This window comes from Dromaius novaehollandiae, chromosome 8 (genome assembly GCF_036370855.1).
Source record: "Dromaius novaehollandiae isolate bDroNov1 chromosome 8, bDroNov1.hap1, whole genome shotgun sequence".
Classification (NCBI taxonomy): domain Eukaryota; kingdom Metazoa; phylum Chordata; class Aves; order Casuariiformes; family Dromaiidae; genus Dromaius; species Dromaius novaehollandiae.
In genome coordinates this window covers 35778387-35798993 of record NC_088105.1, presented here as the reverse complement: position 1 = coordinate 35798993, position 20607 = coordinate 35778387, and the positions used below count along the sequence as shown (strand labels likewise).

The following is a 20607-nucleotide window of genomic DNA, read 5'->3' as shown; positions in this document are numbered from 1 at the left end:
TTCTTAATCTTCAATGAAACAAATTTCAACTATAGGAAACCAACGATTTTTTCCTAAATTCTGATGCAAGTCTTTCTTGCAGCATTTTAATCCCTTCATATTTTGTCCTAGGAAAACAAACCTAACAGTTCATTCCTTTTTTTAGCAACTCGTTGCACATTTGAATATCATTACCATTTCTCCCTGCAGGGTTGTCTTCTTTAGACTCACTCTTTCTTCCTATGTCATCGGATGTGTGTGTGGCTTTTTTTAAGCTAGTGGTTCATTCTTGTTGCTTTTCTCTGGACTTCCGCCACCTAGTCCATGTAACTGGTATCCAAAATTGGACATAGTGTTTCAGCTGAAGTCTTAACTGGTACCATGTAAAGAGGAAAGCTGACTTCATCCATCTGAAATAAAGCATTTGTGTTTTAGAGCAGGATGTCTGTTTTTATAACAGCAATAGGATGTTGACTTGTACTTTGATTTGCTATGATCCCCATATCCTTTTCTGAAGAAATGCCCAGCCAGGTGTTGCCAGACTTGTATTTATTGTAGTTGATAATATGCAGGCAGGAATAATACTTTGCTTTGATGTTATTTAATTGCACTTTATTTATTCTGTTTCTCTAATTTGTTGTGTTCACTTGGAATTGTCATCATCATGCAAAGCCTTTTGCAACCTCTCCCAAATTGGTGTCTTTTGCAAGCGTAGTCAGCACACCCTCTGTTGCATTTCATAAGTCTTTAATAAAAATGTGAATGATTCTGACCCTGGAAGGACCCTCTTGACCACTACTTGGCACATACGTCTAGAGCAGTGGTGAACCTTTGCTATGTGCCCTCTCAAGCCCACCTTTCCGATCTTTAGTTTTTATGATCTGCTTTTGAGACTGATACAATGTAAAGTGACAAAAAACTTGTTAAATCCAAGATATAACATCTGTTGCTGCTTCTTCAAGCCTTATGATTTTGTGTTTCTAAAAAGCAACTCTAAAATTGGTTTAGTATAATTTGTTCATAGCAGATCAGCTCATCACCTGCGACCTATTTTCTTCTATGTGCTTATTAATATCTTAGTTATTTATTGCAGTATTTTTCTGGAGGCTAATTCTGACTGGTCTCCGATTCCTTGGCTTATCCTTTTTAGACTTTTAAAGATAGTCTTAAGTTTTTCTTTCCTAGTGATCTGAAGCCTTCCCATTCTCTGCGAGTTTTTTGAGATACAAATGGCTCTGAGATGGGTTAGTCAAGGGTAAATTTCACTAGGCCTAGGTTGTCTGAAGGCGTCTAATTTAAGTAGCAGCCTGTAACTTTGTATTATTATTATTTTGAGTTCTTCCCCCTTTTATTGGTGTTAAGCATAACTAGATGATTAAAACAATCTTTGCAGTGAGGGCAGAGTAAAAGGCGTTACATGATTCAATATTTCTGGCAACATCTGTTGACCTAGTACTGCAGATCAGTATTGTACATACTCGGGTATCTCTGTTCCCAGAGGGCTGCAACCAGCACATTTTCACTGAACTTGATTTAAAGAAATACCCAGTCATTTTTAATATTGTTACTGCTGAAATGCACTCAACTTCATAAGAGTGGTAAAATACTGTTTTTCATCTGCAATCCTTAAATTTTCATAGTTAGCCAAGTGTAACTGACTCTAAGTTATGTTCCTAATAGATGCTTAATTTTATCTTGTTAGGTATCAGTGTTGCAGAAAATAAAGTTGAAGGAAATTAATAATAAAACTGTAATGACTGTGTTATTTTAAATTGATATTTACTCTGCAGTTGGAAAATACCAGAAAGTATCTGAAGTCTTTCTAACAGCCAAAGATCAAGCTTAGTAAGTTGAAAAACGTGTCCAAATTTAGCAGTGGTTTAGGTTTTCTGTATAGTAAGTCAAATTTGTTTAACCTAAAAATAGTTCATTTTAGCCTCTTAAAATGGTGTTCTGTGTTCATTCATTGCTATGACACTGTTAAACAGCTGGTGTTTTCAACATGCTTTTCCGGTTTAGTAAATACGGATGTATTAGAATTAGAATGGAAATATTAGGTAGGGTCTTTTGGTCTCGCAGTTATAATGACAGCAGTCACTGGAAAAGTGAAACTCTGGAGGAAAACTAAGTTTTCTTTCTTGGGCTTCCTTCAAGAGGAACATGAGGAAGATCTCTCTTGCGTTTTGTCTTTGAAGTGAGCGTATCAAAAGGCTTCTTTTATCTATAGTTGTATTTATTAGAACATTGCAACAGAGCAAGAAAAAACAACTACTGGGTGAGACAGATTGAAGGGGAGGATCTGAAAGCAATTCCTGCCCCCTCTTTGCAGAGGTGGTCCTTTCTGCCTTTTAGTCTAGTAGTTCTGAGTGTTTCCTGGATGAATGAACTCCACAGTATCTCCCCTTGGTCCTGGGAAGATGGTGCTTTTTGCATCACCTCCCGAGGCTTGGCTGCGAGGCTGTTTCTTGCTGCAGGCGTGCCCCTTGCGCCTCTCCCATCTCCCAGGCTGCAGCTCCCCATTTGTGTACTCCATCGCTCACAGCCTGTCTATCCAAAATGCCATTCTCCAGTTCTTCTGAGCATGCTGAGTTTTTCGTGGAAATGGAGTAATCTCACTTCCAGCCAGGGGATCCCACCTTTATGCAGAGTACAGTTGCTGGGAAGTCAGAAGCCAGCTATCTTCCTCCTTGTTGGCCAGCCCTACCCTTTTTAATAGGCTACAAAATGCAGTATTGCACTTTACACTGTATCTGAAGCAAGGCAACGCCACTATCTGTAATAACATGTAGAGCGGATAATGTGATGAATATTTCCCATTTTCTCCTCAGAAAAAGGAGGATAGATGCTACGATTTAATGAATCCATAGTTATTAAAAGCTTGTGCTGACAAGGGAATAGTTTACTGGCCTTTAGTTCAGGCTTAGGCAGCATAAACTATTAAGTCTTAATCTTGCCTCACAGAAATATACTCAGAAGTGTAATGTCCAAGACATCTCACTTCCTTTCCTTGCTTTCGCCCCTTGTCGTATGGGTACAAATCCATTTCCACTGGGTTTTTTGGAGATTATTTAATGTTTGCAAAGCATGTTGACAATTGTAAGTGCTACATGATTGTTAAATACAATTTATTGTTCAAACAATTGAGTTTTTCAGGTGGCAGAAACATTTTCCTTAATTTGTGGCCATTTTTCCCCAGCGCTCCCCGGAATACACCAACTGTCAGTATCTATGCAAGCTCTGCTTAGTTCACATTGAAAATATCCAGGGAGCTCACAAGCATATTAAAGAAAAACGTCATAAGAAAAATATAATGGTAAGTTAACAAATAAGAAATTTGACTGTTGTTTTTCTGTTTTAAAAAATTAAGGTAATCTGTTATGTGGTGTGCTTCTTTTCACCATCTTCATTTAAGTGAAGGTTTGTGTGTGCTGAACAGAGATGCACAAATTCCTGTTGCTCGTTTTCTGTTTGAGAGCAAGGACTTGATGATCTGTCCAGGGCAAGAGGAAGGAACATTTGTGATAGCTGCTTTGAATTAGTCTCTCTGAGTCGTGGGCAGTTCAGTAGGAGCTTGAGCCTCACACTTCTAGTAAGAGGAGGCTAAGCAACTCTGGGTGAAAAGCACATTTAATTTTTCTGATTCTTTCAAAAATCACACTGTTGGTGGCAAGACCATCATGGGGGAGAAGTGGGGGTTGTTTGTTTTTCTTTTCTGACTGGTGTGGTGTGTCTTTCTTTTTTTTTAATCTACATCTTTTCTATGATGGGTAAGCAAAGGAAATAGTACATGTAGACTAAAGAAAGAGAATTAAAGTAGGAGTTCAGTTCCTGAGATGTCATTTGTCATCTACTTGTGGTTATGTGTATGTTTAATATAAAAAAAATTTTATACAGCTCTGAGTTTTTTAAGGAGAAAGGTAACCAGTGTTTGTTGCTTTAAGAAATGTTTTGTGTATGACTCTAGTAAATGGCACACAGATAGGGTTTTTTGCCAACTCACTTTACATAAACACTGATGAAGATCTACAAATCTACAAGTGTGTAGAGTTTTGTGGTTAAGGTAGTTAAATTACTTCTTCTACAACTATTTCCTAAAATGTAGTCAGTTGCTTATTCCTGCTTTCATGTACTTCTTACCACACTTGTACTCTTGATTAATGCTCTAATTCTCTCATATATGCAAGCCAAGACATCACTGGGAACGCTCTGAATGCCATGAATCCATAGCGTCTCGGAGAGTAGTATTTTTGTTTTTATGTTCAGTCATTAGTTGTAAGGGATTCTGCTTCTCTTGCTGTCTACTAAATTACATCATGAGGGGAAAAAATGAATAAAATGGCAACAAACCAGCCCCATATATGATATGGAAACACTTTGGTACCATGCTTTTCATCTGGGCATGGAGATAAGAAATGAGGAAAGAGATTTCTTTACCAGTGAATGGGAATGATAGACGACAGGGAGTGGTTTCAATTTACAACACTTGCCTACAGTAGCTTTATGTCATACACCACAATGCAGTGATAAGTAGCATGTAGCTGTCCGAATGTTACTTCATTAAACACATGTATTGGCCTCCAAAACACTGTGTATTTTAGATATACCAGTGTATACATTTGAATTACCAGAAGTTGAAGATTAATAGTTTGACCAAACAGATCCCATTGTTTACAGCTCTCATGATGAAATATGAGAGTGCAAAATAAGCTTATCAGCAGCTTCCACTACCCCACTTAAGGAAAAACCTATAGCTATACCATAAGCATTTCTGAAAGTTTTATTTATTTATTTATCTCCTTTGTTATGTTAAATTTGTTTAAGAAAATGAAAGTTGATAGCAACAGTCTAGAACTTAAAAAACATTATTTTCATGCTGGGCTGGTGTGTTGTCTTAGCGCATAACTATTTTCTGGTTATTGTTTATTTCTGTTGTCAGTCATATTTCATGTAGTTGATGAATTTGTGAAACAAGTGATTGTTGCAGCTACCCCCAAATGACTTGATGCCACTGACATTTGTTATGGTTGGATTAAAGTGATTATAATTTGATGGATTAAAAATAGCACTTCTTGGCATTAGCTGTTTGACAGAAGTGGGAGGAGACTCAACTTCTTACATTTATTTGGCGTTAGGCCTTTTCTGCCACTGAAATCTTTCCGGCAGTTGCGATCCATTCCGAAAAATCGTGTGATCCTAGTAAAACTTCCTCGACTCAATTGTTTTTAGTACGTAGAAACACTCGCAGCTTTTCACTTCCTGGGATGCATTCTGTTTCAGAGCTGTCAGAAAATGTGGTTCAGGAATGTGATGCTCCAGATTTCCTCCCCAGTTGCCAGCTGTGAAACAACATGTTCTCTCTTAACCACGGAGCAGCTACTGTCATTCCCGTGAGCCACACTATTGCATTTGCCAGTTGGGCTGGGCAGAGTTCCTACCTTTGCAAATGTGTGGTTGGGACAGCATGTAAATAGAAAAAACACAGACAGCAAGCAATACGTTCCGATATCTTGCAATACTATGAGATAACCTTTTTCTCTTAAAATATCAGTTTTTACTTTTATCATCCAAAAATTATTCAGGAAAAACAAGAAGAAAATGAGCTGCGTGCCCTCCCACCCCCCTCCTCTGCACAGTTGGCTGCTCTGAGTTTTACACTCATTGAGGCAGCAAATGAACAAGGCATATCAGATGATGACTTCCGAATCCGTCAAGAAATTGTAAACGAGATGGAGAAAATTATTCAACAGCCCTTACCAGGTATCCATAGTATCCTCCATTTTCTTTAGGTGAAAATTGTTCTCTTTCTTTATTCTCATACAGATTTTGGTACCTTCATTAATGATGGAATACTAAATTTGGGGTTAAAGTATCTTTATATTATACAGTATTAATATATACAGGCATTTTAATATAGACTGGCACTTGATTTAAATGCAGCTAACAAACCTACAAAAAGAGGGAAAAATGATTGTGCTTGTTTTTGCTTCTTCCTGATAAGTATTTATTAAATCTATTTGGCTTCTCTAAAGTGATGATTTCTGGTGAAGAATGGAAATCTCCAGGGCCCCAAATATTTCCTTCTTGGTCTTGTTTAAAGCCTCGGCCGCTGAGGCTGGCTCTCTCGGACTCTAGTCCTACACCCACCCTAGCGTTACTGCCTGCCTGCAGTGGTGCGTACTATAGTAGACAGATTATTTGTCAAGTGCACTTAATTAAACGCATATGAATGTAACGGGGGAGGGGAAAGAGGAAGGAGCTTGAAGGAGTATGAAAAAATGCTCACGCTTTTTTGTCCTACCAGCATATCAGTTGGTTGCGAAGTCTTTCATGGCAAATGAAAATTGCATGAACTAATTTTTTAAAAGCATAAATTTGGGGAGGAGAAGAAGGGGGTTTTAGATCTTATCTGTGAAGGGTTTTGTTAAGTTACAAGATGTCTGTAGCTACTAATCAGTAACCCTTCATTAAAAGAAGTCATTAAAATCAAAAAAGTTTGTTTAACAGGCATTTCTTTTCATACATATATATAGCTAAGCGGTCGTAAGGTGAAGAAAGGTGAGCTTTGAGGTCAGCTATAGCTTCTGAAAATCTTTTGAACGCCTGATTTATCTTTAGCAGGTCTAGATATATCTCCTATGAAAGAGTATGTTTACTGAATTATATGTAAATATCATACCTCATCTATTTCTTTCTTGATAACTTAGAAAAAAAAGCCTGCGTAGGTTAAATGATTAGTCATGTTCTTGCTTCGGTTAGTCGAGTTTTTTTGCACTGATCAAGTTCTTAAGAGTTGTCTGGGTATGTAGCAAGGTGGTGATGTTTTGGCTTCAGATATTTAGTATGTTACTTCACTAGAACACGTGAGACATTCAAATCCAGTATGCAGCACTGTTGGAAAATAAGATAATCCATGACATTTGCTTCTTTGCATTAATTTCCCAATGTTTCCTGTGGTGCAATTGATACACTGAAATTTTAAGAGCTGAGTTTTGTAGCTACATTAATATTTGTAGAATGTTAGCAATAGTTGACTTTTCAGTGACTCTGAACAGAACAAGGTATTGATCTCATTGACAGAAAAATGAGTTTTCAAACTCAGATTTCATTTATATCAAAACCAAGCTGATGTTTTTTACTGTTTTCCGTTTTGTTTTAGAAATACAATATTTTTTCCCTTTGCTCTATAAAAATACAGTAGTAAGAAAGACTTTTTGTTTGCTGTGGGATGATTAGCCTTACTTTTAGGAGCTATATTCAATATGCACTTAAACATAAGGTGCTGCATAGAGCAGAGGGTGGACCTTTGCTAATCTGCTTACTCTGTAGTATTGCCATAGGCGGCTCCTCTGTGCAAACCTCTGTTCTGACATGCTATTGAGTTTTCCACTGAAAATTAGTATTTTAGCATAAGACAAAACAAAGGCAACAATTTTACGTACATGCTCATGAAAACTACTGTGTTAATGTCACTTGGTTAGCTGATGTTTGGACGTGGAGACGGATGTCTATAGTAGCGAACAGTGGTTTCTTTTCCCCCTTTTTAAAGCGTGGTCTGTGTTAATGAACGTGTCTTCCTAAGCTGTAAAACTCAATTCATGCACAGTGTAGAAAATGTTCTGGCCTCTTTTTCTCCAGGGCTCACACCAGAACCTCTGCAGTAATTCTTACCACCATGGGAATCCGTAGGAAGTAATTGCAACGGGTTTAGCTTTTTTTCTTTCTTGTGCCAAACAAATTCATTCTGAAAGGGCTAGTTTCTAAGTAGCAAAGAATAGACAGAGGTTTGCTTGAAGCTGTGTATGTGTGAGGTTTATTTTATTTTGTTTTAAATTGTTTTGTTGTGGTTCCGTTTGAGAGTATTTGGTTCGAGCATGAGGGCAACTAAGATTTTTTTTTTTTCTCCCTGAAGGATATGTGATTGGGAGGGGGTGGAGAATAGTCCCAAATATTAGCTGCTATAAATATGTCAGAGCCCAAATAGTATTACAGGAAAGCTTTCGTCTACATAAATTATAACATGAAGTGGGATGAACTATTGTTTATGCAGTGGAATGACATTTCTCATGGTATTATTATTGTATAGTTACTTCCTGATTAGTTTAGGGTAGATCTGTTGTACCTCCCTTCAGATAAGGAGCCGTATTAACCACAGAATTACAGATTAATACAGATTTACTAAAAATTCCAGATTTATTTGATAAATGGATGCTTAGCTCTGTGGCTTAGGTTACATCAAAGTTATGTTTTATATGTATGTTTCCAAATGAATGGGGCATAGGAAATTGCTAATGTAAATCATGGAGATTGTAGTATGTATGTTTTTTTGTCACAGATATTTTATGAGGCAACAAAAAATTTTGTAATTGGCTAGCTGCTGCAGTGAAATCAAGCTGTTATTAACAACAAAAACTTAATTAAAATCCTGCATGAAGATGGTGGCAGTCATTACTATTTTAGATTTAATTTTGTATTAAAAAACAAAACAAAAGCTGCAGTGAAAGTTTATTTCAAAATAAGCTTTTAAAATTTTGAATATTTGGTAATTGTACTATTTGAGTCATCTGTTTTCCTGCGAGGCTGTGTTATAGAAATGACTAGCCTTCTCGGGAGTGAGAAAGTGCTTCAATATTCATTAATCTGAGAGTACCATGTGGGAGTTATGGTATCTAAAGCAAGGTATGTGTCATCCATTATAGAATAATTTACTTACTAGCTGTTAAGTAATTATGTTTCTCTCTCTTCCAGACTGTTCACTGAGGATGTATGGCTCCTGTTTAACTAGATTTGCTTTTAAAACGAGTGATGTTAACATCGATATAAAATTTCCCCCTAAGGTGAGTAGATGTTCTCTTAACTAGGACTGTTTTTTAAGTCGTGCCCATCAACAATATTTATTTCTACTCCATTGCCTGCATCCCCTATTGGGACATACTGTGCTATGATAGCACAAAGCACATAATCTTTGGTTTGGTATCAGATGTGTTATGAATCAAGTTGACAAAGTTTTTTATTGCTTATGAGATAACTTTAATTCTGTGTTTATTTTTTATGCTCACCATTTTGTAGTTTTTCGAATAAGCACCGAGGCAATATGAAAAAAGTTGATTGCGAATAAGTGTGCTTTTAAGTGTTCGCGATTCAGACAGTAAAATCCTGTAGGTCTTTATTCCTATTTATTTATTTATTTTTATTTAACTGTTGGCTTAAAATTGACAATTTTCCTTTTTATGTTTTAGTCAATTCCAAGTAGGTGTCATCATATTCCAGTTTATAGCTTACTGTGGTACAAAATTCCTCCAGGGCAGTGGAGCTTGCCCATAGATATTGAAGTTGGTTTGTTTTTAGTACAGGATATAAGCAGCATGCTCTTGTTAAAGAGAGACAGCTGCTGAGCTTGCACTTTCATGGACTGTGTGTGTTACAGTGGAATTCCAGATATCTGTTTTGGATACATATTTACATATAACACTTTGAAATAATGCTGCAGTTAGGAAGCAAAGCTGAGACCTTTTTCAAACAAGTGCATGTTGAGTTTACCATGTTGCTTTGTCTTAGAAGCTCAAAGATAGTACTAATTTTTAGCTTTTCTTTGAACTATTTTACAGCTCAACTTTGAAGCACCAGTTCAGAAATGTATAGTTGATTTCTGGGGAGAGAAGAAAACACATTTAAAAATGTTAACCTTTAAAAATCCTTTGGGAAGTAAATTGTGCTGTTAAAATCTAAGTTGTTTACTATTGTATATTTCTGGTGGCATATGTTGGCTCTGAAACTGTTGAATATATAGCAAGCATTGTTTTTACTATAGTTCCACAGTAACAGATTTCATAGAGCAGGTGTATTGACTAGAAAAGTAGGCTAAATGAAAAAGCTGGCTTATTAGTACCTGTTTTCATGGTGCAGACCATGAAAACAGTTAATGTTTTCATTAATATTGATACGTGATTTCACCTCTGTAAAAAAACAGTGTTTTTAACTGTGCAATGTGAGTAGTTTTAAACCAAGTGCAAAATAAAATAGATTTGTCTGAATAATATAATCTGTTCTAATTTTGTCATTTCAGATGAGTCAACCAGATGTTCTGATACAGGTGCTTGAAATCCTAAAGAACAGTGGTGAGTTATTTACATCTCATTTCTATTTAATTAAATAAATATTTAAGCTGATACATCATGTAGTGGTTGTTTTGTTTTGCTTTTTTTCCTCCAACCAGTTCAGATCACAAGAATTTATGGTAACAGTGTTAGATCCCAGGTCAGCAGGAGTTTTGTTTTATAGGAGAGTTTCCATACCTCAAACCCAGCAGCTACTTTCTACTTGGTTATGAGCATCTGTGAGAACTGTTTCGGACTCCTGAAACTTGTAGCCTTCTTGTTTTGTCAGGAAGTTGTCTAACCCTGTAATCCATGGGTCTCGAATCAGGTGACATGAATAGCATTGCATTTTCTGACCCTTCAGAAAACTTAGATCAACTCTACAAGCAGTTCTCAAAGAATCCCGATGGTTTGTTAGAGATTCAACCTTGCGTCTTTCAAATCTCCTAAAGATGAAGAGGTTCTAAAAGATGCCAGCCCAGTTTTCTGACTAGTGCCATTTACCTCTTGGTAGCCTTTCCAAGACTTCATTTAACCCCTGAATAGCCCCCAATACAGGACAGACTGTCCTTTTTATACCAATAAGACAAAACCTCTCAGAAACACGCCTGGTCTGCTTGTAGTCTTTGCAGAGAAGCTTGGGGTTTGGCAGTATTCTTCCAGAGACTGTGTGGGGTTCCAGCTACCTGCACCCTTGCTACCTCCTCATACTACAGCTTGTTCTGTTAATGCCCAACCAAGGCTTTTTGCCTGCCTGAGTAACTCTCTCACTTGTGAAGTGTGTGGTGTGCAAGTCCTATATGCTGCTGGGTTCTTTTAAGAGAGACTGGCTGATTGGATACCTAATTTAATAGGGCTGCTGTGCAGTTATTGCAATTCATCCTAATATCTATCATTCACCAAAAAAAAAAAAAAACCCCAAAAAACCAACAAAAAAACCCCAGAGAACTTCTGTTTGGTCATCACAAGGACAGTAGCTTGAAGAATTATGTACTTTACAGTATTTATAGTGTTCTGAGTTGCGCTGTCTACATAGATTCTATAGTTTGCACCTTCATCACTACTAACGATTGCTATTCCTTTGTAATTCTGTATTGTTGGAGAATATGCAAAATGGTTGAGCTTTCTCAGTCCTTGGCACCTTTGAAAAGAGAGAGGGAGGTGGGAGAGTAGCTAGGAGAAAGTGTGGTTCCAGCAGACACTACCAGCTGTGAGGATCTTGCAGACATAGGCAGAATATACACCAAGACTATGCAGGTAAGCAACATAGCTTTAAGGTCTACATCTACTGTAGAAAAGCAACTTTATTCTTCTCTTTCTGCTGGCTGCGTGATACCGATGGTGAGAATCAAAAGTAACCAAGAAGTATTGCTTAATAGTTCGATATGCAGCACTTTGAACTTGAGTTGTTTTGTAAACGCCTGATAAAAATGTAATAGTTTTGAAGACACAACTGGGAAAACTGTGAAAGACTTTTACACATAATAGTTTTTTTTTCCTCCTTGCTTAGCTGTCTACTCAGATGTGGAGTCAGATTTCCATGCCAAAGTTCCTGTTGTCTTTTGCAAAGATGTTAAAAGGTACATGTTTTTGAAAAGGATTTTTAATGAGATACCAGTGTCTTCTGTGCTTCTTTCATAGCAGCTGCTTGCCTTCACTCCTGGCAAGAAGTATTACTATAACATTTATCTAACTTTTGTGTCATGGGGGAATTGCTCACACACAAGGAAAGTACAATCCAGAAGGAAAGCTTAACTTTGTTTTTGTGCTTGCACTAGTACATATTCATAGAGCTCTTTGGTTGCAGAAGTCTGAAAATACCCACTCTGTTATATTTAAATAAGGAAAAAGTAGAATGGTTCTTGGACAATATTAAAAATTTCTACCAGCTGTTTAATCCAATGTTTAAAAAATATTTTATGAGAGTGACACATTGTCTGACACTTCCAGTAAATTCCTAGTAAGTAGTAACCTCCAAGATGAAATGTAGTTGCTGTGTGATGATCCACATTGCTTTGACTGACTATGGATTAGGTCTTACTAGTCACTCTAGCCTGGTTTTTAATTTTTTTTCCGTGTGTGGAAGATACAGTTGGAGATTTTGAGTTGTGTAAGATTGAACAATTACGTAATGGCAGAAGAACTTAGAGGAAATTCTTAAGGACATTTTGTGTTTTTAGCTGTGATGGACTTCTGTAAGTTACAGATCCAACTCATGAGTTGATAGTAAAGAAAATACTATATTCTGTAACTTCCATTAGAAAGGTCAGGCTCTTACACAGAGAGACATTTCAATGCATGGTTTTAGTATAGTGGGTTTTACTCAGAGAGATAACTGTGTTTTTCGTCTGCCTTGTTATGTTTGTAATTGCAGTGGTTTGACATGTAAAGTGAGTGCTAGGAATGATGTGGCTTGCCTTACAACTGACCTGCTGGCTGCACTTGGGAAACTGGAGCCTGTCCTTATTCCCTTGGTTTTGGCTTTCCGCTACTGGGCTAGAGTAAGTTTATAAATATTGAGGCTATTTTAATATGTTTGTTTCCTCTTTTTAAGTAGTATGTACAGTGCAACATATACCGTGAGTATGTTTATACAGAAAAGAACTTCCTGCCACTAGTTTACCACTGTTATATGAACAGGCCAGAATGAGACTGAGGATTTTGGTGTGAAACCATATACGTTTCCGAAGCTTGCACTGTTCCATTAGCAAGCTATTCTGCTAGAACTGTTCCTTAAAAAACAGCTCAACAGAGCAATGCAAAACTTACTACTGTCTAGGTAGTATAAAAAAAAAAAAGTTGATTTGCTCAAGAAAGGGGCCGTTGTCATATCCTGTTGTACTTCCTCCAGATATCATTGCCGATCACAGGAACAAAGTTGTTGTGTTTATGGCTAGTACTTAACTGTCTTTTAATTCAATTCTGAAATTTCTGTCAAGCAGTATTTGATTTATAATGTCTTAGCTTTATTGAAAGATTAATTGTATATTATTATTGTTGTTGGTTGATTCAGCAAAGCCTTTTAACAAAAATAGCTGTTTTACAACATGTAAAGACACAGCAATAAAAACTACAAAGGAGAGCTGTTTGAAGTCTGATACATATATTTTCTCTCTTGATTTCCATGGAAGAGAGCGGTATCAGATTTCAGCCAGGTGCAAGGAATCCCCATCTTTATACATGCAAAATAAATATCTGGCAGCTTACTGAGATTCTAGATGGGAACGTAAATGCATCCCACAATCACAAAATGTGATGAAACTAAAGAATAACAGATAATAAAATAGTGTAACTAAAGCATTTTACAAATTTTAGTGTGCATTTTGTCTTTAAGTGACTGATGTATGTATGTATTTTTAAATATAGCTCTTTTAATAATGCAAGAAAGTAGGTGTGCTGTATTCTAAGTGGATCACAGATGAGCAATAGGTGACTGAGAATTGCTTGTACTAGTTTACTGTTTCTGTCTGCATACTTATACTGTGCACTACAGTTTCTGAGATAAAGGGCTTTCTGTTCAGCTTTAGTGTAATCTCATGTTTCTTTCATATTTGTACTTCTGTGATGTATTTTAATTGAAAATGCTGATGTTACATCAGAAAAGTAATAATTTATTCTCTTATAGCTGTGCCACATTGACTGCCAGGCTGAAGGTGGGATTCCCTCATATTCCTTTGCCTTAATGGTGATATTTTTTCTTCAACAAAGAAAACCACCTATTTTACCATCCTATTTGGGCAACTGGGTAAGTGTTTTGATAATACAGTAACCTTCCTGTTAAATTTTTGAGGCTATTTCTGTGCTCTAAAAGGTCATAAAATGCATTAAAATTGCTTGCCTAAGAAATTTAATAATAAAGTACATTGGTACTTAATCCTCTCACAGTTGATGCCCAATGATTCTGATGACCTTTGAAAGGCAGCTATGTGCAATTGTGAAATGCTGTATTTTGGAGAAAGGGTAAATATTTTCTCTTTAATTCTCTAAATTTACTTGTCTGGCTTGAAAAGGATAGATACCACAATTGTCAGTGTTACTTTTAATGAAATCTTTTTGGTTGTGTATATTATATACAGTCTTGTTTCAGAGCTACTTTAATTGTTGTTAGATTGAAGGCTTTGATTCAAAGAGGCCGGATGACCACCAGCTGAAAGGCGTGGAAGAACAAGAGTTTGTACGGTGGGAGTACAAACCATCAACTAATGGTTCAGGAAAAAACTCAGTTGGAGCAGAAGGTAAAACTAAAGTTGAACAACAAAAAGGTGGTGGTAAGAAGGTAACAAGCTCAGAAGTGGACAACCAAAGTAATGCAAAGGAGAAACATGGCAATGTAAGTCACTTTTATTTCAGTGAAAATAATATTCCGTCTCTTACCCCTGTTTTTCATCTTTAAACGTTATTATCAGAAGGAACCAGGAAAAAAAGGCAAATCTTCATTTCTTATTGCAGTTGAGCATTCTTGTCCATCTGTTTCAGTCTCCCTTAGCATTCAAAACCCCTCACCAAGTTTCACTGGGGCAACTGTGGTTAGAACTATTGAAGTTTTACACACTGGAATTTGCTTTGGAGGAGTATGTCATCAGCATACGGGTACAAGAACTCTTAACCAGAGAGAACAAAAACTGGCCTAAAAGGCGAATAGCCATTGAAGGTAGGGTTTTTTCAGATCTATAGTCATAATGCATTATTGTCTTTACTTATCTAACACTTAAAGGTCTGTTACAACGTGTCTGGTTACATCATATGTAAACGAAGGAGGAAGTACAATTTTTTGTATTTTTTGTCAGCTATTTAGTCTGCTTGTAGACAAATTTTCTGTCTAGCACTATGTTTCGTAACTAATTCTTGAAATACAAAGTGGAATTTTGTCTCACTGTTTCTTACCATTCTGTTCTTATCTCCACTTGTTTCATTTTTATAAACCACTTGTTTTTCCTTTTTAATCATTCTGATAATAGAACTTTCAGCACCTATATCTGTGTTTCCAGTACCACAAAGTATTTTGAGTGTTGCCAGCTATCAGTTTTTCCTCTGCCTCTGATGCAGACTGTGCAGAGAGGTTACCTCCCATGGGAGTGAAGTGGAGCAAATGCTTTGAAGTAAGAAGCTCCCTCCCCTTTCAGAATATTTCTATACCATGAAGCTGAATGGCATGTCATAGACTATGCTTCAGGGTCTTAGTGTCCTGCTACGGGCAGTGCTTTTTGGAGGAGTGAGACTATATGGATCTGATGGTAATGTATAGCCTGGGTTAATGCATGAGGGACAGAGGAGAGTCATAGAGGCAAAGAATAATACTAGAGGTATACTGAAGGAGGAGTCAGTAAGGTATGAGAAGAACAAGAGGAAAAAGAAGGAAGAAAACAAATAATGAATTGTTGAGGCACATATTGAGTAGTGGGCTTCAAGATCACTTCTGTGGCTTGTATTTCTTCTCACAATTCTTTTCTTTAATCAATCTGAGCTAGAGAGTTTTAAGAAAAAAGTAGTATTTAGTCAACATGTGGGAACTAAAACCTGTAAGGTCAAAGGATTGATTCTTGAGAAAGAAGTAAGACAGTATTTTTAAAAAGAGATTGCATTCTGGGTCTGATACCTGTTGCTGTTTCTTATGTTAAGTTCGTAACTGAAGTTATGAAAAAGGCAACAGAAACTCAGTTTGATATTGTCTTCCCAGGCAAATTTCTAGCACTTGTGCAAATACTTGCTTTACTTGGAAAAATACTTGATCTAGAAATCACTAGGAAAGACTAAGAATGAAACCCGGTGAGATTGGTTCGTATAATGTTTCCTTAATGTCAGTTTTAGAAATTAATTTCTTAAGTGAAATGCAAATCCTTCTTCAGTGAAGGAAAAATGTGTGGGCAGAATTGCTCAAACATTTATTTTGCCTTTGGATGTTTATTTTTCATTTCTAATTTTGAAATTGACCATAATGTAATGGTACAATGTACCTGCGTTTTTATTTTAAGTTAAATAACCCTGTTTAGGATTGTCTATAATAGCCAGCCATTGATAGTAGATGTACTGTGTTTTGTGTAGAGCCAATCCAAAAAAACATATTGGCTGTAGATTCTGTAAGTGTATCCATATATGCTTCTGGACTATATGATAAGAATTTTTTATTTTTAATTGCCGTCTTGTAACTTAGTATTTCAACTGCTTTAGCCTGGAATTGCTATTTGAAATGCAGCAATCAGTGCTTACTGATCAAATTGTTCTTTCTTTCCCTAGATCCTTTTGCACTAAAGAGGAATGTTGCACGAAGTCTGAATAGCCAGATGGTATTTGAGTACATCCTGGAGCGATTTAGGACAGCTTATAAATATTTTGCATGTCCACAAAGTAAAGATGGGATTAAATCCAAACCAGATACCAAGAAAAAAGAAAAAGGGAAAATTAACAATAAGAAATCCACAAGGTCTGAAGAGCCTGTAGCCAACTGTTGCCTTCCACAAGGGGAAAAAGTTGCAGATAAGCAAAATATAGGAAGTGGATGTAACATACCAGAGAATGAACTTGAATGTAATGAAATAGTAGAACCTGGTGCCAAAAGATACACTTCCAAGAACATAGACTCTTTGCTACTTTCTACGTTGGACTCTAATTATGATGAAGACAAAGAAGAAACTTTATCCCTTATTTCTAATGAATGCTGTGAATTAAAGCAAAAATCACTTAAAGAGAGGGATGATGTAGAAATTTCAGGAGTTTGTCTAACTGAAGGTGAGCTAAGCCACCATTGTAACTGCAGTGAACATCAGTCTTACGACACAAATTCTAGTAATGAATTTTCTGATGCTGAAAGTAGACCGAGTTTGGTAACAGAGTCTTCTCAGAAGAGTAAGTGCACTGGCACACCAGCTACCTCGCACAACTGCAAAGCAATGGTGGAAGCTCATGATCATAAAGATGAAGGCAGACTCTCTACAGAAGAAATGCATTATGTGTTTGATAAGTTTATTTTGACTTCAGGAAAGGTAAGCTGTGTATTTAAACAGTGCTGGTCATGGGAGAGTGGGCTATGATTTTTAAATCACTAAAGCGCAGATGGGTGACAGAACTCTCTAGCTGTTGTTCCAGTCTCTGTTATGAATGGTAATTCAAGCCATTTTAGGGTACCTGGTTTTCAGGACTGAAAAACAGTGAGTGTGTATACCATTTGGTCTAGAAAGTCTGTTACCCCATCATGTGCGAAGCTTTTGATTTCCACAGAAAAGGTCCTGTTTTCGTTTCTGCCTCTCTCCTGCTTTCTGGTAGAATTTCTGGGTGCTGTTAGGCACTGTGAGGACTAAATGTAGGGGTGCTCTTCTGGTTTTTGTAGAGACTCTGTTGCTGTTCAGATGTTAAATGTGCTTGGTTGCACCACATACATGGAAATGTTATGTCTGTTTGGCTGTCTTAAAATAAAAATTATATTTACGTACTTTTGTTTTTTCAAAGCCACCAACTATAGTATGCAGCATCTGCAAACGGGATGGACATTCCAAAAATGACTGCCCAGAGGATTTTAAGAAAATTGACCTAAAACCACTACCACCAATGACAGACAGATTTCGGGAAATACTTGATATAGTGTGTAAAAGATGTTTTGGTAAGTTAGAATAGTATGTTGCACTCCACTGCAAACTATGATTTGTAATTTAGAAAAAACAAAATCTGTAGGGTTAAATTGCTTCTTCCAATTAAATTCAGTAGGAAGAAGTTCTTGCAGGTAGCCTAGACTACAAATTGACCAATGTTCTTATCTTCACTTTATTTAATCTGTGGTTGATAGCAAGTTCTCATAATGGATTTGAAGAACTAATGCTATACAGAATTTTTCACTGGCTTTGTAAGACGTTGCTAGTGTTTCCAGAAATTAGACCCTGAGCAAAAAATTAGCTTTTGCGTTGGTCAAATTCTATAGCTTCTCTTGGAAAAAGGGCCTTCTGGGTGTCTATGGTTGAGCAATTGCAGTAAAGACAAACATCTGAAATAAAATCCAAGCAACTCTAATGACATCATGAAAAGAAAGAAAAATATTTCAATAGATATTCAAGGAAAGCAAATGTGAAAAAGTATCCAGTAGTTCTTATAATCTAAAAAGGATTTTTGAGGTAGAAGCATAGCTGAATGTCAAATCTGACTGTGTTCTAACCTTTTCTTTTTACTTAGATGAATTATCCCCTCCTTTATCAGAGCAGCAAAACAGAGAACAAATTCTGGCAAGTTTGGAAAGGTTTATTCGAAAAGAGTATAATGGTATGTCGCAGTAGGTAGCAATTCTTGTTAATGCTGCCTTTATTCACATTGTCCAGAGCGTGATGATGTACCTGTTCTTATTGCTCGTTTTCCTTGTTTAAAGCAGCATCATCTCTTTTTTCCTCTATACATAAACATATCTTGCAGACTTCTAAACTGAGTACCCCTCATATGTTAGTCCATGTCCATGTCTCAAGAACAAAGGAAAAGCTGCAAGAGTGATTACACAGATACAGGACTGATGCCGCTATCACAGTGAGGGCAAAGAAAGTTCAAATGGGCCCTGGCCAATTGGGTGTAGTGTTATCTTGGTTGTGGTCCAAGTTCTTTTGTTGCATAGTCACCAGCATTTGAGTATCTCAGAAATCATGAGTTTGTATTTTCACATCTCTTTATAAAATAGGAAAAAGTTTCTTATTGCAATGAGGCAACCTATGGCAGAGATCTAAATGTGAGGTGGTGTAAAATAATGCTAGAGGCAGGTCCTGAACACTGGTCTCCTGCATTGCAGTTTGTTGCTTTACGCAGGAGGCCATCCCTTCTTTTGTAACCAGCCGAGGATCAGGCAGCTGTGAATTGCACTTCCATCCTCTGGCTGAGCCCTGTACTTTTTGGCAGCAGCTGAGGATTGAAGCCTGTTACAAAACATTAAAAGACTGAAAATTTCTGGTTCCGTTAAAGGTTAGGGAGTAGCCCCAAGGAGCTGGATATATTTTCCAAGCACATTTATCTGCCCAACTGAAATCAGTGTTCTTGTACATGAAGAAGAAATTGCTTCCTCTCAGTTCTGTAACTGTGAAAATACCTTACAATCTTGTGTTTCAAATGAAAATGTAAACAAAACAACTTGGACATAATGTTCCATAAAATATATTAATCTTAGTGCTTCTATCTTCTTAAACAATATAGTATGATTAAAGAAGAATTACTGATTGGCCAAACTTGTCTAGAAAAAAGAATAATAAAAAAGGCAACCTAGATAAAATACCAATGGAACCAAAAGAGTGCCCTAAAAGTAGCTCTGTCTTATCTGTAGGGTTAAACTGTAGGGGTGATTGGGTTTGCACACTTCTTGGATTCATTTCAAACAGTGGGGTTGCACATTTCAGCAGCATTTCAGCATATGTAAAAGTTATAGTTAATCATTAGTGAGTCTGTAACATACCTAACTTATTAGAACTAAATATTTTTATTCTGCCTCACTTTCTGTAAATCTGTTAAAAATATTGTGCTTCCTCATTTATCAAAGATTAAGTCTTAGAAGTGTCATTGGAAGCTCTCTCTTAAAACTCATTGAATATATTGCACTTCTGCGTCTCAGTTAAGCAGTATTTCATAGTAAGCAGTCATTAAACCGTAACAGAAAATATATTGTGGGGTTTGTTGTTGTTTGTCTGGTTTTTTTTTTTTTCCCCTTTGGTCTACTCTTGATCAGACAAAGCCAGACTTTGCTTATTTGGCTCTTCAAAGAATGGATTTGGGTTTCGGGACAGTGATCTAGACATCTGCATGACCTTGGAAGGCCATGAAAATGCAGAGGTAGGAGTTTTGAGATTGTTGCAATTTACTATTTTAAACTTAAGAATTTTTTAAGGTTTTTTTACTCGAGGATTTCTTTACGAAGAGTAGGTAGAGTTTACCTTAATAGCACGCTAACTTATTGAACTCTACACAGTTGAAGCAAGATACAGTTTAATCTATTTTTAATGCCCTGTAGAACACTTAGTGTGCTGTAAATGTCCATATGGAGAATACAAGTCACCAGTATACAGAAATGGATGCTTTGATTTGTTGCTTACTTATTTTTGCACAGTTTTCCTTTATAAATTTATTGTTCGATGGTAAATTTGCTTGCAGGTGTAGGTTCCATGCTTTAATATCTGAAGCTGTGGTATTTGTTTTTCCTAGAAATTAAACTGTAAGGAAATAATAGAAGGTTTGGCAAAAGTTCTTAAGAAGCATCCAGGTAGGTGTTTTTAAATATTAGTTGTTTTATATTTATGTTTACTATATATATAGTTAATGGAAATATTTTATGTACTAAAGTCTTGCCTCTCCAGGTTTGAGAAACATCTTGCCTATAACAACAGCCAAAGTGCCTATAGTAAAATTTGAACACAGACGAAGTGGTTTAGAAGGAGACATCAGTTTATACAATACACTGGTAAGCACCTGTTTGTGTTTGTTTTTATGTTTATAGAAAGCTTTTTAACTTCTGGAGGGTATATTTGTTTTTACAATTTTAAAAGTTCTAAGTAACACACAAAATCATTTGAGGGACTATTTTGAG

At 36.5% G+C, this 20607-nt stretch overlaps 1 protein-coding gene across 3 annotated transcripts in view; it reads left to right on the top strand.

The window, feature by feature from the left end:
- TUT4 (terminal uridylyl transferase 4) overlaps positions 1-20607 on the top strand; it is a 49664-nt gene that overhangs the window by 11339 nt on the left and 17718 nt on the right. For all 3 annotated transcript variants that reach the window (XM_026105505.2, XM_026105497.2, XM_026105488.2), the window contains exons 4-18: positions 3176-3292; positions 5559-5736; positions 8725-8813; positions 10043-10094; positions 11584-11653; positions 12448-12574; positions 13699-13818; positions 14182-14403; positions 14550-14724; positions 16308-17053; positions 17517-17667; positions 18231-18317; positions 19753-19856; positions 20226-20283; positions 20378-20481. In XM_026105505.2, the coding sequence (XP_025961290.1) occupies positions 3176-3292; positions 5559-5736; positions 8725-8813; positions 10043-10094; positions 11584-11653; positions 12448-12574; positions 13699-13818; positions 14182-14403; positions 14550-14724; positions 16308-17053; positions 17517-17667; positions 18231-18317; positions 19753-19856; positions 20226-20283; positions 20378-20481 (2400 nt within the window). The remainder of the gene's footprint in view (positions 1-3175; positions 3293-5558; positions 5737-8724; positions 8814-10042; positions 10095-11583; positions 11654-12447; positions 12575-13698; positions 13819-14181; positions 14404-14549; positions 14725-16307; positions 17054-17516; positions 17668-18230; positions 18318-19752; positions 19857-20225; positions 20284-20377; positions 20482-20607) is intronic.